The sequence below is a fragment of the Ammospiza nelsoni genome, chromosome 8, assembly GCF_027579445.1.
Source record: "Ammospiza nelsoni isolate bAmmNel1 chromosome 8, bAmmNel1.pri, whole genome shotgun sequence".
NCBI lineage: Eukaryota > Metazoa > Chordata > Aves > Passeriformes > Passerellidae > Ammospiza > Ammospiza nelsoni.
Genome location: NC_080640.1, coordinates 15,588,117 through 15,602,434, shown reverse-complemented (window position 1 = coordinate 15,602,434; position 14,318 = coordinate 15,588,117). Strand labels below are relative to the sequence as shown.

General features: G+C 37.4%; 1 protein-coding gene across 2 annotated transcripts in view; it reads left to right on the top strand.

Annotated features, from left to right (window-relative positions):
• The window catches only part of CPEB3 (cytoplasmic polyadenylation element binding protein 3), a 79,211-nt gene that overhangs the window by 55,441 nt on the left and 9,452 nt on the right, over positions 1 to 14,318 (top strand). For both annotated transcript variants that reach the window (XM_059476664.1, XM_059476665.1), the window contains exons 8-9: positions 10,800 to 10,918; positions 12,203 to 12,317. In XM_059476664.1, coding sequence (XP_059332647.1) covers positions 10,800 to 10,918; positions 12,203 to 12,317 — 234 coding nt within the window. The remainder of the gene's footprint in view (positions 1 to 10,799; positions 10,919 to 12,202; positions 12,318 to 14,318) is intronic.

Genomic DNA, 14,318 nt, shown 5'->3' with positions numbered 1-14,318 from the left:
ATCTCCTTGTTTCCCTTTTTTATTTTTTTTCTTCTTATTAATTCAATAAGTAACTATTTGTTGAATTAACATGGGACTTCCAATTTTGATTTTGTTCTCTATCTGACTGTGGACTAGTTATGCCTTGACAAACTTGTAAAATGTTTTTGAGTAAGATCTATTTTAGCAGAAGACAAGGGAATGCAGCCTCACTTCTATTTTTGTCACAATTCTAATATAGGAAACAGCTTTCAAAGCCCCTGCCAGTTGCCCTGAACGTCTGTCTGAAAGTGCTAAACAACAGTCAATCCCAACTGTTCCAGATTTATTTATATCTGACTTCTTAGTTATCAGTCAGGGCTGCAGCATCAGACATCCTGCATGCCTGGCTCTGACATTCACTCACAGTCATGGTGAGCTCCCTAGGTCAAATGCACTTGATTTACTATGATCCCACACAGGCAGCACCTACACAGAAGGCAGAATATTATTTCCAGGAGTCAGAGGGTAAAGTTTGAATGTCTAATTTTTTTCACAGCTTTTTGTTGGGGTTTTCTTTTTGGTTGTTTTTTTTTTTGTTGTTGTTTTTTTTTTGTTGTTTTTTTTTTAATAAAGAGTACTTGCTTTTCAAAGTTATTATGGAATCATTTTCAGAAGTACCACAATAAAATGTCTCTAATGCTCATTTTGATCAGAAGTTCCTTCAGACCTAAAATTTAAGTTGGTGGGCTTTGGTTTTGGATTTTTTTTGTTTTGTTTTACTTTTTTAATTTAAGCTGTTTTGGTGCATTATTGGACATTCCCTTAAAAATACAAACAGAGATATTTGCAATTATGCTTGGTGCAAAATTCAGTGAGACTTATTCCACTGTCAAGTACTCATGAATTCGAATGTTTTCTCCCTTCATTTTTCTAGATGTCTTGTCTTCCATGTTCCATTGCTAGTCTGTAAATTTTCTGATGTTTTGAATATGAGTCTTTCAAATGGAAAACATGTCCAAAAAAACAAAGGACAAATGAAATTATGGAGGAGAGAGCTGGGGTTTCTATGCCAGCAATCTTGAAAGAAAACAAGAGAAATGAATTGGAGTGAAGTGGGCATGATGCAGAGGCTTTTCACACATTGATAAAGCCTGACCTTCAAGGCTTCTCCCAGCTCCTTGAATGTGCCCCAGAGGCAGTAAAATTGAGCCCTGCTCTCTCTGAACATATGTCATCACCTCCAGATGGACTTCAGTGTCCTTTTGATGGATGGCCTTTTCCATTGCTGGAGGGCCAGGTCATTGGGCAGTGTCTGGTCTTCCAGCAAGGTTCAGGATTTTTGTCTGTTTGCTTTGGTAAGTGTTCACTGGGAGCTTTGGGGCAGACAACATCAGTAGGTGAGGCCATGGGTCAGCACAGGCAGTGAAGTTTTATGCTGCTGATGCTTCACATCAGGGTTTTCTGTCCTCAGTTGCATCCAGGTGATGCAACATCCCCTGCAGTCCTGAATGAATCAATACAGATTTTCAGTATCTACTTGTTGGTATAATTTATTGAATTCTGGAATGTTTGCTATGCTGGTGCAATACATGAATTCCCTGCAGTCAGCCTGTGTTAGGAGCACTCTGTTGATATTCTTAGGGCTAGGAAGAGAAGGCTGCAGAAACCATTAGCCATGGCTAATCTGATCAAGCATGAAATCTGAAAGATTAAAATGTTGCTTACAGTCTAGTGACCTCCACCAGCACCCACCAGCCTCCCCAAGGGCTTTATCTGGTTAGTTTAGTGAGTGAGTCAGGCCATAGATGTGTAGCCAGTTCCAGCAAGCCTTATTAGCTAATTTATTCGTTGGTGGGCTTGATTAGCTTAGCTGCAGTGGCATTGTAAGCTGTCATTGGGACCAGTTGGAGTCCAGAAACATTCCTGCAGCACTGAGCTTGAACAAAGGTTTGCCTGGATTTGGCATCCTGGGCAGGACGGTGTCACCACAGGTCTGCTTGGGCACATTAGCTCAGATTTAGTGCTGGGCCTGATGGACAGAAATGTTTGTGTGTGAAATGATGCTGAGCTGGGGTCTCCAGCATGGTCACCAGGCTTATCCCAGTGTGAGCTTAACAGTGCCATTGTGGATCTTGGGGGATGGCACAGCAACACAGATGTATCTGCACCATATTCCTCAAGCACATCATTGCTATCTGTATATTCCAGGTTTTCCTGTTTTCCCAGATACTCCAGGGGTTTGTTGCCCTTACTGAATCTTGCCTGATGTCACAGAATACACTGATCAGTGTTTGTGAAAGCAGTCTGCCTTTGTCAGTGTTTGAGTTTTGGGCATTGTAACAGCAAACCCAAAATCATTCTGTAGATCAAGCACAACTTACCTTACCTTGCTTGCCAGTGAGTTCCATATTTAGGTTGCTGAGAGAACACGGATGCTCTTGTCACTGAAAGTGAATATTGTGCACTTGGGCAAGAGAAGCTGCCAACAGCTGACAATGTGTGGAAGAGGCTCCTATTTCTAGTTCTGAGCATCTGCATTGTTGCCTTAACATTTCTTTTTACCCCTCCTGTGCATTGTAAGCTTAGCACCATGTTTGTATGTTTGTGTCATGCATGAGGTGGTTTTTAATGCTTTCCCTCTGAATAAGGCTAATTCATTCCCATTGCCTGAGAAGCCTTTGGATTACTTCCTTTGGCATCTGTTTGGATATGTCACTGAGTGAACTGGCAAAATTATAAATGCCATGTGTTGGTCTTGGGTAAGCAGATGCCCAGTTCATAATGTGTTTACTTGGCTTTCACCCCAGAATTTGGGAATTAAATGTGGTTTTTGGTTAAGTATCTTTTGAGTACCTATGAGACATTGAGAAATAAAGAAATATGAATTAAAGGATGCTGTCAAAAGTAGTTGCACATTACCATGTCACAGTCTATTTATCTCTGGCAAAATCCAGATAATTCATGTTTTATTTAAATATAAATTGATGGGGTTTTCACTTATTTGCTGGTGTGCTGAGTTAAGCAATGCTTATGCTAACTACAGTAATTTTTTTCTTTCCTTTTTTTTTATTAAACAGATGGTGCCAACTGTTTCAAAAACATTTTTTCAGTTGTTTTTCCTTTAACAGATTGCTAGCTTTAAACCAACTTTTTAAAAACTCTTTACTGGTTTTTCCTTGTGATAATTATGATTTTTCTAATAATCACTTAGAACTGCACCATGTGTTTTAAAATGCCAAAAAATATGCCAAAAAATCCTTTTTTTTTTTTTTTTTCATTTAGAAAGATTGATATTTGGATAGAAATGAGAATTAGAGTTAGAAAATGAAGCATGGCAGAGCTTGAAGATAGGATGGGTTTGGAATGGGAGGAATGCTTTGGCTTTACAGTTGATTCAGACGTGTGATGCAGCAGTCTGATCCTTTTGTGTTTTCCCTGTTCTTCAGTTTGTTATGCTGTTATCTGATAAAATTAAGCACATTTGGGTGAGGGAGATCTCATGAAAACAAAACACTGTAAGCAAAGTTGCAAAAAGAAACATGAAATGATTCTCATGCTTTAATTTAAAAACAATTGGTGGACAGACAGTGTGAGCCTCTCTGATTCTCTCCCAAGCACTGTTTAGATGGGAACACTGTTGTTGTAGTCTTTTGACTGATCTTTATTTCATGGATGAAGACCATTTCCATGGTTAACTCCAATGCCACTGCAGTGGCAGTTGTAGTTTCTGCCAGAGGAACAAGAGTGAACAGTTGCAAAGGTAAAGTATGGAATCATAATTCCACTTTCATTAGTTATATTCACAAGGAGGTATCTGGTCTGTGCAAATACAGCACTCTGTTCTAGAAAACAGCCTGCTTTGGCATAACTGATCAAATATGATACCAGCACAGTCCAGCATGAAATGCCAAGCTAATTTTTGTATGTAATAAACTGAAGTCAGAGATGACAATATTTGTTAGAATGGAAACTGGCATTTCCTATCCAGAATTACATTGTATGGCAGAGAGTGATTCTGGGAGGGTTTTTAGATGTTTTTTATGTTCCAACACAGGGACTGTGTGCAGTGTCAGTCGTTGTACCTCCTGACATCTGAGGCCATGTCTGTAATTTGTAGTCCCTGTGTCTTCCCACAGCAGGGCAGCATCATCCCAAATCAATGCAAGTCACAAAATATGTGGTGGCAAAATGCAGTAGGCACTCATGTGCTCTTGTGTAGCTGTGTGACTTTAGCATGCTTTACAGAGAATTTTCTTTAAGGTTTTTGGTGACTTTTGTTTGAGCCTCCCTTTTTTAAGCTCTTAACACTGTTTCCTGTCTTGTCCTAAATGTTTGAGGATTCTAGGTGGTGTACTGATAATGATGATTTTTTAATGTCTGTCTTTGAGACTGCTGTGCCAGGTATCTAAGAGCATTCAAGGAGCTTGCTTCATGTAAGAGAATTTCTGTTCTCTAAAACTATGCCATTTGCAACTTCTTTTTCTAGGGGTAAACAAGAATCTGGTGAAGCAAAATACAAAAGTATTTTTGAGCCATCCAAGCCTAGGCAGAACAAATCTGATCCTGCAGTAGCATTGCAGCATTATTCTCTCCCAGCTTTCAACAGATCCTACTTTCTTCCAGAATTGCTGGGTTGCTATAGAAGAAGCCACAATTTTTAGCAAGCATTTAACCCTTTTTCAATAATTTGAACATATCTAAGTACATTAAAAGCTTTCCATGTTTATCTGTAGAGGTAGCCAGACCACTTTTGTCAAATGGAAGGAGTTAACTATTTGTCTTATTCTCATTAACCTCTCCTAAAACCCAAGTAGATTTTACTGTGGGTTGTACATGTCACCCCTCCCCAATACTATTTTTATTAAATGTCACGTTTTCTTTTGTTTTATAAATGGAGATACATGAATCGATCTAAGTATTATGGGCTTCAGGATAAAAGCTGTCCTTTGAATAGTGTTTAAGCTGAGGACTTAGTATTATTTTGTGCTTTGTAGTAACTTTTGGTATCTTGTTTTGCTAATAATTTAGGAAGCACAAAATCATCCTTTCAAATCATTGAAATATGTTGGAAGGGTTGTTGCAGGTGGTGGTGCAGAGACAGACTCTGTACTACCACTGCAGCATATTCATTGTTTAGATGATGGTCACCTAAAAAGTAAGTTGTTCCCTACTCCCACCCCCAATCAGTTTTAATTATTTAATGCATTAAAAACTTGAAGTCTTTAATTAAGTCCTACAGGCATTACATGTATAAAATTAAGTATTTGGTTCCTAGGATCGCTTCAATGATTCTATCCTTAAAATAATGATGCAGTAATCTAAAATTGGTGCAAGATCATTGGAATACACACATCATAAATTTATCAAAGATAATATCCCTAATTATACTTGTGTCCTCTGCAATCAGAGGTTAGGGCTGGCAGTGTGAGTATTTCAGGGGCTGTGGGTGCCTCTGCCCAAGGCACTGCACCTGCCTCTCCCTGGGCTCAGAGCTGCTGTTTCCCTCCGCTGGCTCAGTGCTGTGCTGGGCACATTGTGTCTGCTCCATGCCCTGCCAATCCTACCTGCCTTTGGGACCTGCAGTCTATCTGACTACTGATTGTACCAGGAGTGTAACCAGTAGTCAGCTGTATGCAGTGGAGGCTGGGCTGTTTCATTAATAAAGCTAAACACATAATTTTTTAGAGGATTTGGTAAGTCCAGTATTTTTATTTTTGTTTTTTATATACTAATCTGATCTCCCAGGGAGATGCATACTCTTATTCACCAGAAACAGTTTTGAATTTTCTTTGGTTTTGAGAGGAATTTGTTGTTCAACATAATCCAATTTTGAAAAAAAAATCCTTCTGTTATTAAGGAGGGTTTTTCAAGCTGCATCTTTTTCTTTCAGTCAACAAAGACAATAAATTTGAACAAACCAGAATCTGAAAACAATCCACATGTGAGTGAATATTCAAATGGTTATTAGCAGCACCACAGCAGCAAATAACTTGATTAAAAGAAGGGAAGTCAAAGCTTAGTGCTGAAGCTCTGCGTTCTGCCTTTAGAAATGTTCTACAGCTCAGAGAAGAGTTAGACACATACAAAAATCAGAAAATATGTTACTAACTTCATCTGTGCAAATGACATGGGGTGTCTTTTCTTTTGATTGAAGTACTTTACATTGAAGCTCTTGACAACAGTCTCGAAAATTTTGGGATAAGCAGCAAGTGCTGCTTGTTTTCTTTGTTAAGAAAAACATATAATTCAAAGCAAAATCTATTTTTATTGTAAAACCTAATATCAAATTTAATTTAAAATAACTTAAATCCAGCTAGCCTGAATTTTTGGACCAGTGCTTTCTTCCTCTGAATTTTTTTACACAATGCTGATACTGTGCTTGAAATAGAAGCTGAAATCAAGCAGATAATTTCTATTTCTGTAGAGTTTTTCCACATTAATGTTGGTTGGAGTAGCACTGGAAGATGGTTTTCTTGCAAAGAAGAGTAACAGGTTTTGTTCAAACTTGGAAGCAGATGTCTCTTGAGCCATCTGTTCAGAGTAAAAGCAGCAGCAGCAGACCTGACCCCCTCCAGATGATGACCATGAGCTGCTCTGCCCAGAGTGGTCACCATTGCATATTGCCCTTGAAAATCAAAATTTAAAAATTTCAGTTCTGAATTAATTTGGGTTTTTTATATTTACTAATTTGAATGCTTTTTTTCATGCTGCTGACTCAGTAAACTTCACAAAGATAGCATCCACCTGATCAAATATTTAGTCTTTCTCATATGAAATCCATGTGACTACTCTTACAACTACAGTAACCAAATTGTATATTAGAGCCTTTCTTTTATATCCTTTAATTCTGATTTATAGCTCCTATAGATCATGTTGCAGTCTGAAGTCTGATGTTGAAAATGGCTGTGACCTTTGAAAGAGGAGACAACACTATAAATTTGCTGTTGCAATGTTTTACACTAGTTCAGAAGTAAAATGCCAGATAAAGACAGACTTTAGTATGCCTGTGGAATATTCTTTTCGTTAAAAAACCAACAAAAAAACCCCAAGTAATTTATTTCAGTCTTTTCTTTTTTAATACAGGTGGGTGGGAGTATTTTTACTACAGGACAAACTGAGATGGCATATGTATACTGTTCTTTTGGGGCTTTTTTATCCATAAATGGTGAAAGTAATGTAATGATGCCTAGAAAATCTTTCTGCTTTTTTGGAACTGAAGAGACTTTATAAATCTTTAGCTGTAGGTATTTACTACAGCACCATAGAAATGCTGTCCTTTCTTCTGAGGAAACACTGGGGCACCTCTCCCACAAATAATGCATGTCCAGAAAGCAGAGGTTCTGTGGGGATTGGGTTTCTCCTTCCACTTAAAACTGGAGAAAATTGGAGAAAAACACTGTAATATTTATGACAAAATAGAAATAAATATTTGTGATATGGTAAGATCATTATTAGTAAGGGTTAAGTGTTAGTTTCAATTCTTTGGTGATCTTGTGATGTGGGCTATTTAGTGCGAAGACTGGAGTTATGAAGACAGGCAATTCATTTTACAGAAACTACTGACACAGAACCTCAGTTTTCATTCAGCTCTTCTCTGTGACCCACTCCATTGCTGACTTCTCTTGTTATGTCTCCTGGCTCCATTTGATATGTACACTTCATTTTATAGCTATTAAGATTCAGGCTCCAATTATTTTCCAGTGTAACTGAGGATATGGAGTACAATCCTTTAATTAAAATCAAACAAACCCTTCCCCAGTACCTGTCTGTAATGTGGCATAGGAGGAATTTCTTACATATCACACCAGCCAGGCTTTGTCTGGTATTCATGAAAAACATGTAAAAATGTAAATGTACAGAAATAGAAGAGTCTCTGTAAGATTCTAGACTGTTCCTATTTCTTATACACCTTTGTTTTGTAGAGAAGAGAATCAGCTGACGGGGTCAAACACTGCCATATAAAATTAGACTGACTAAAAGAAATTAATCTTTGCAGCCCTGACTAATACATAATTTCACTCTTCTGCAGGAGCTAAGTGAGATTACAGCCTTTGCTATTTTGAGGTTTCTTAAGTATTTAAAGCCTTTGAAGTTTTTTTGAAAATGCAGTCATGTCACTGCAATGTTTAAAGGAAAGTCTGCAGTTTTTTTAACACCTTGGATTTTTATTTTTCAAAAATGAATTTAATTTTTAATAGTAGTTTAGTCTTTGGATTTTCAAATGTGTTTTATTCATGTTCAAAGCATCTTCTAATAAGATTACTAAGGTGACTTTGAGCAATGACCCTTGTCATCACATTAACTGATTTAGAAATTTGGTTCACACTGTTTCTAAATGTTCCTTTCCTGTGAGATTTTAAAACAACTTTATTCTAAAAGTTCTAGTAAATACCACCATAATTCAGTTCAAAACTATTTTTTTAAATCTATTAAAATAAAGAAAAAAAGAAAGTGAAATATATATTTCATGAAAATGTTAAGTCTATTTAAATTTACTTCTGTGAGGCAGCCATCTCAACCATCTAAAATAACCCTAAAGAAATGAGACTAGAACATTAATTTTCTTTGCCATCCTTTTTTTACATAATATGAGGTAGATTTACATATTGAAATACTTCTATACGAAATCTGAGGTCGATGCTAGATTTTATTGTGATCTTGAAGCTTATAAAAACATCAGAAAAGACACTGTCTAAATGGCAGAAAGTTGTGCTTCAAAGGTAGTTCAGCTTGTTTCAAGCATAAATGGTCCTTCCCTTTGGAGATGAAATCAGTGCATGTGACTACCCAAAGATGTTTCTGACTTGCTATGCACACTGTAAAGAGGAAGTTCTTCTCTTCATTCTCCTAATTCTGCCACCCAGCCTCAGTGCTATAAAGCTAGAAACCTGTCACCCTTAGATTATGATTCCTGTGTCTGATTTTGCACGTGGGCTGAATTTTGGGAAGTATGGATTTCAGATCAATTACATATGAAAACAGTAGATGATATGCAGACATGTGACAAGGAGATTCAAATACTCTTTGACCTTATATATAACTCTTCATTACAGTATTTCACTTTGTTTGAAAAGAGCCCAGACTCTAAGAACCAGAAATAGGTTAATCCTTCCCTGTTGGCTATATAGCATTTGCATACCAAATGCTGACTTTGTACCAGCAGATTCAGCTCATGGTTGATGCATTTGAACAACAATTTATCTACTGTTGTTCTCAAATGCAAGAACTTAAATTATTAATTATATTGAGTATTCACAAGTTGAGCATAAAATGGTACCCTTCAGGTATTATCATAAAATTGAACTAATTCACAATTAATTGAAATTCTGAAGAAAAACTCTTGATTAAACTCAGTCTGCTCTGGACTTCATTAAGTAAGAGACCTGTACTTTTACTCCATTAGTACCTTTCTGAAATATTCCTGTACCACTGAGTAACTAGAGACTGTCCAGATAACTTTACTCTCACAGTGTTTGTAATGAATCACTTGAACGGAACAGAGTATAAAAATTCTAATATAACAAACTTTCTTCCTACCTTCTCCCATGGGTTATAAAACAGTCAGTGATTTCCTTTTACTCCACCAAACTGTGCCCAACCATGGAGCTGTAAAAGGAAGGTGTTACTAGATTTAGAAGACTAAAAGAAAACCTTTTCTTTTTGTAAACGTGCTCCTCTCATGAATGCTGCGAAATGCAGTCAGGCTTTTTCTGGTAAGCCATGGCAGGCATGAATCTGGATAATCTTTAACTCTTGAGAAATTTTTGCTTTAGGTCTTTTCTCACAAACTCTACCAGCTGTGGCTTGCTAAGTTGAATGGTGTCCACAGGGCCAGTAAGTTTATGTTCTTTCACATTGCACGTTCTGCTATAATAATGGTGAATGAGTCCTTATTTTCAGTTAATAACATGAGGAAAGATGGGCAGAATACAAACATAATGCACTATTAGCTAAAACTGCAGTGTGACTGCCTGTAATTTGTACCAAAATGCCAGTTTTTAACATCAAGTATGAATATCAAGATCTTCTTTTATTAGAAAGGCAGAACAGGCACCTTAATACACTTTCCATCTAGCACGTTGTTTTGAAGAAAGAGGTCACGGAAGCCTTATTACAAACTGCTTTCAGTAATAGAGAAAGGTTCCCGTCATTAGAGAAGATATGCCAATGTTGGTATTAATTGAAATAGAGATTTTTTTTTTCCTGACTGGCTGGCAAAAATGCTTTTGCCAGACTGTAACAACTTCATTTAGTTCCAAGTGTATCTTGCATTTCAAGTGGCAACCTTGTTTCAAGTTTGTGGGGCACAGTGTACATGCCAAATTTTTCAGTTTATTCTCAGCAAGGTTAACTGAAATTAGACCAACTGGACTAAATTACCCTTTCATATGGAAATTGTGTCACTGTTTAGATGTCAGAATAGGACATGTACAAAGGAGCTTAGTTCTCACACTGCTTTCCATAAAGTAATGAATCTCGGAGCTCAGGGTCAAGGATCTCCTAGGTTGGTTTCTTAAATTAGGGAAATTAATTTTCTCCTTATCCTTCCCCTGCTGTACCCTTTGGAAAGTTGTAGTGACTTTTCTTACACCAAAATACATTGTTGCCTTTGTCCCAGAGAATTCCAATATTTATTGGCAGCATTGCGGTGATGTGTTGCACCAACAGCAGAGGAGGAGCTGGATTGCTTCTCCTCTGCCAAGAATCCAAATATCTGTGGATAACCTCAACAGTATTTGTAATTCGTATATTTTACGCACTTCTCTGGCTTGTTTGTTTAAAAATGTTCTATAAATTAATCTGTTACTTTTCTTTCTTGTGCCCTTATCTTTTTCAAGGTTACGCCTTTCTGCTGTTCCAGGAAGAAAGCTCTGTACAAGCTCTGATAGATGCCTGTCTGGAAGAAGATGGAAAACTTTACCTATGTGTGTCAAGTCCCACAATCAAGGATAAACCAGTAAGTAGCTTATGCCATGACACTTCTGCTGCTTGCTAGCCATTTGCTGTTACTCTGCTCAGTTAATAAGTTAATTATTTGTCATTTCCTGTTTCTGACCTTGCTGTTGCATTGAATTGGCTTCCTGTATCAGCATAACATGGCTTTAACATTTGCTTTTTTCTGATAAATGCCATGTTCAATTAACTTTTATATTTGGTACTCCTGGTATGCTTCAGGAGTGTGCATCCTTTTACAGCTGTAAAACAATGGAATGGTAATGTTTCATCTATTTGATTTAAGGGAAAAGAAAGCCTTATGTGATGAAATGAAGAAACTTAACCCTGCCAAATTATGATCCAGATAGCACCAAATATCCCCTGAATTTTGTTAGTTTCTTTATTATTATTTTTTATGCATTCAATAGCTAATCAATTTATAATTTAGGCCTCATTTACCTTATAGAAACTATGAGGTAATTTCAACTACTGCAGACAGCTATAGCAGAATAGAAGACATACAGCAGCCTGTTTTTATTATTCACATCTCTAACATTCCTTAATGCTGGTCTTTTTTTGTGCCCATGGAGATATAGAAATGAGGTGAAAACTGCAGGCAAGTAAGATAAGATAAAAAATGTGCTACCTTTTAAAAGTACTATTAAAACTCTTGCAGAGATGAATGAACAACCTAGGATTGCAGCACAGTGAGCAGTCTTGTGTGATTCCAAGGATCAAAAAAATGGATTAATGAACAGCTTTATCTAAATAACTTCTGAGAAGTTTTTTCTGTTTAATCTAAAGATTTCTTATCAGCTGTATTGCTTGCTGCTCAGTAGAAATAGGAATTCACATATTATACAAATTCCTTTTGTATCTAAGCACAGAAATTAATTTTATCAGCTCCTATCAATGCTTTTAAATTTGTGGATCACTGTATGTGATTTCAGGAAAGCCAGAAGCCCAAACTGCAACTGTAATTGCACATACACGGTAAAATGTTCTGAAGGCCCTTTCACAGGTTTCTTCCTATGATGGCGATTAGGGGCAGGGAATTAATGAGTGTAGGAGTTTGTCATGAGGACCTTTAACTCAAGCCTGGCCTCTAGAGGTCAGAAGTGAGTTGTCCCCCTTCTTTCAGATACTTAGATAAGCTATGTTCTCTAATTGTCTTGGTTCTTATAAAACCAACTTACTGCTTTTGAAAAGTTCAAATTTTGTTTTTAATTATAGGAATATTTGGTATGCTTTTCTTAATTTTAATTAAGTGGCCAAGTTCCTCTGCTAAAAATGATCCTTAATACAGGTGCAAATTCGACCTTGGAACCTAAGTGACAGTGACTTTGTGATGGATGGGTCTCAGCCTTTGGATCCAAGAAAAACAATCTTTGTTGGAGGAGTTCCACGGCCTCTCCGAGCTGGTGAGTAGAAGGAAAATGTAGGACATGAAGCAGATTAAGTAGAAAAAATGAGGAAAGATAAATAGCATCTGTAAAAGATCAGAAAATGGATTCTGTTTTCCAAAGATCACAACTTGCTTTCTAAGACAAGGAGTATCTTCTTGTTTACAAAATACAAACAGTGAACTTCTTTATCTTTTAAATAGGTTACTAATTAGGATTGCCAGTAGAAAGAGCTTTCCCCAGCTTGGCATAATATCCTGGAACTTGGCTGATTTTTTTGTAATGTAGACTGTGTTAATCTGAACTCTGATTTGTTTGCTGAGGTGCAGACAGGTTTCCTTTTCCTTTGACTAGAAGACAAAGACCAGACCCTTCTCCCAGACCCTTTCCAAACCAATTCCAACCTCAGCCCTATGATTTCTGTTTCCCTTTTATTCGACCCCTACCTTAATTTTTCCATGGACATGACCTCTCCGCTATTGTCCCCAAAAAAATTTCTCCCAGCCCAGGTCTTTTGGTGGCCTCACATGGAAGAGCATTTTCCAGACTTACTCCTTACTTACTAATGTAACTTTCCTCACTCAATTTTTTTTCCTTCGCCCTTAGCTCTTTTTCTTCACTTTTATTTGCAGAGCCATAAACAAGACTCCTTAGCTTTTGGCCAGAGGAAAGATTTATCCCAGCCCAGGATTCCTGGCAGTCCTCATTTTGTTATGAAGGCCCCATTTGAGCACTGCTCCTAATTGTAGCTCAACCCTAATTTCTTTCTTCTAAATTCTGACATTTTTGGTGAGCCAACGACAAAGCCATGAAGCAATTTAAAACATTTCTCCTAGCCAGATCTTTTGGCAGCCCTCACTTCTGTTTGTACTCCCTTTCCAGCCTCACTCCAAGGCAGCTGCATGGTTTGTCTTTCTCATCCTCTCAACCCTAATCCTAATCCTGGGAAACTGTAACAGACAAGGCCTCTCAGTCACTGTCGGGAAGAAAGACTTTCCTCGTAGCCCTCAGTTTGCTCCAGCAGCCACTTTCCAACCCACTGGAACTTCAGCTCCTCACTTTATATTTTGCCTAATCCTAAATCTTTTGGGAAGCTGTACCAGCATCCCCCAGACGTTGCTGACAGTAAGATTTCTCTCGTTCCACATTTCTTGGCAGCTTTCACTTTCTTCACCATCTTAAAAAAAGGCCCAACTGTAAGGTGGTAATTATGTAAATAGTAACAATTAAACCTTAGCTCATTCCTAATGAGTGCCTTTATAAAACTGTATGCCATTTGGCCTGTCACAGATCCATTTGAAATGCATTACATTTGAAAACTGATGCCTTTAAATAGGTAACTTCTCCAAAGCAGATAAACAGTTTCCATTTCTTCTTGTTTGCAGCTTTAAAGGTCAGATACAGAAGTTTTCCCTAAGATATTTGAACACTGTCTGCTTTCTTTACCCTGGAATCCTATATATTCTTTGTCTATTGGCAAGAGTAACTTAGTGGAGCTACTACTGTAATTCTGCTCAAGATGTTTATTCTGTACTGTCACTTGGAGATCACTACCCAAGGGATGATTCCAAATCACTAGAAAGCAGAACAATCTATTAATCACTACATTACGCTGGTAGTTTTTCCTTACTCCTTGGAGCAGAAGTATTACCTGGTTGAGTAGAATGAGTCAGACATTGGTTTGCTTGTTGCAAATGGACAAGTTAGCATACAGTCTTCCCTGCACACAGATTTATACAAACACATACACATCAGTCAATTTGTTAATGAGAATTTTGGGAGAATGATTGGAATTTAAATGTTTAGTATTTGTGAGTTTAAATTTTATTTTGGGTAGTTAAATGGCAACTTGCTACAGAAAGTGTTTTCACACATTAGCACTAGAAAATGGCTGACTTGGCAGGGCCTGTACAGCTCTGAGTTCTTGCATTGGCCACCTGACAAATTTGTTGGCCTGGGAGGTTTTACAGAGAGTTTGGCTCAGTGGCCATACAACCTTGCACAATTTACATTGGTCTT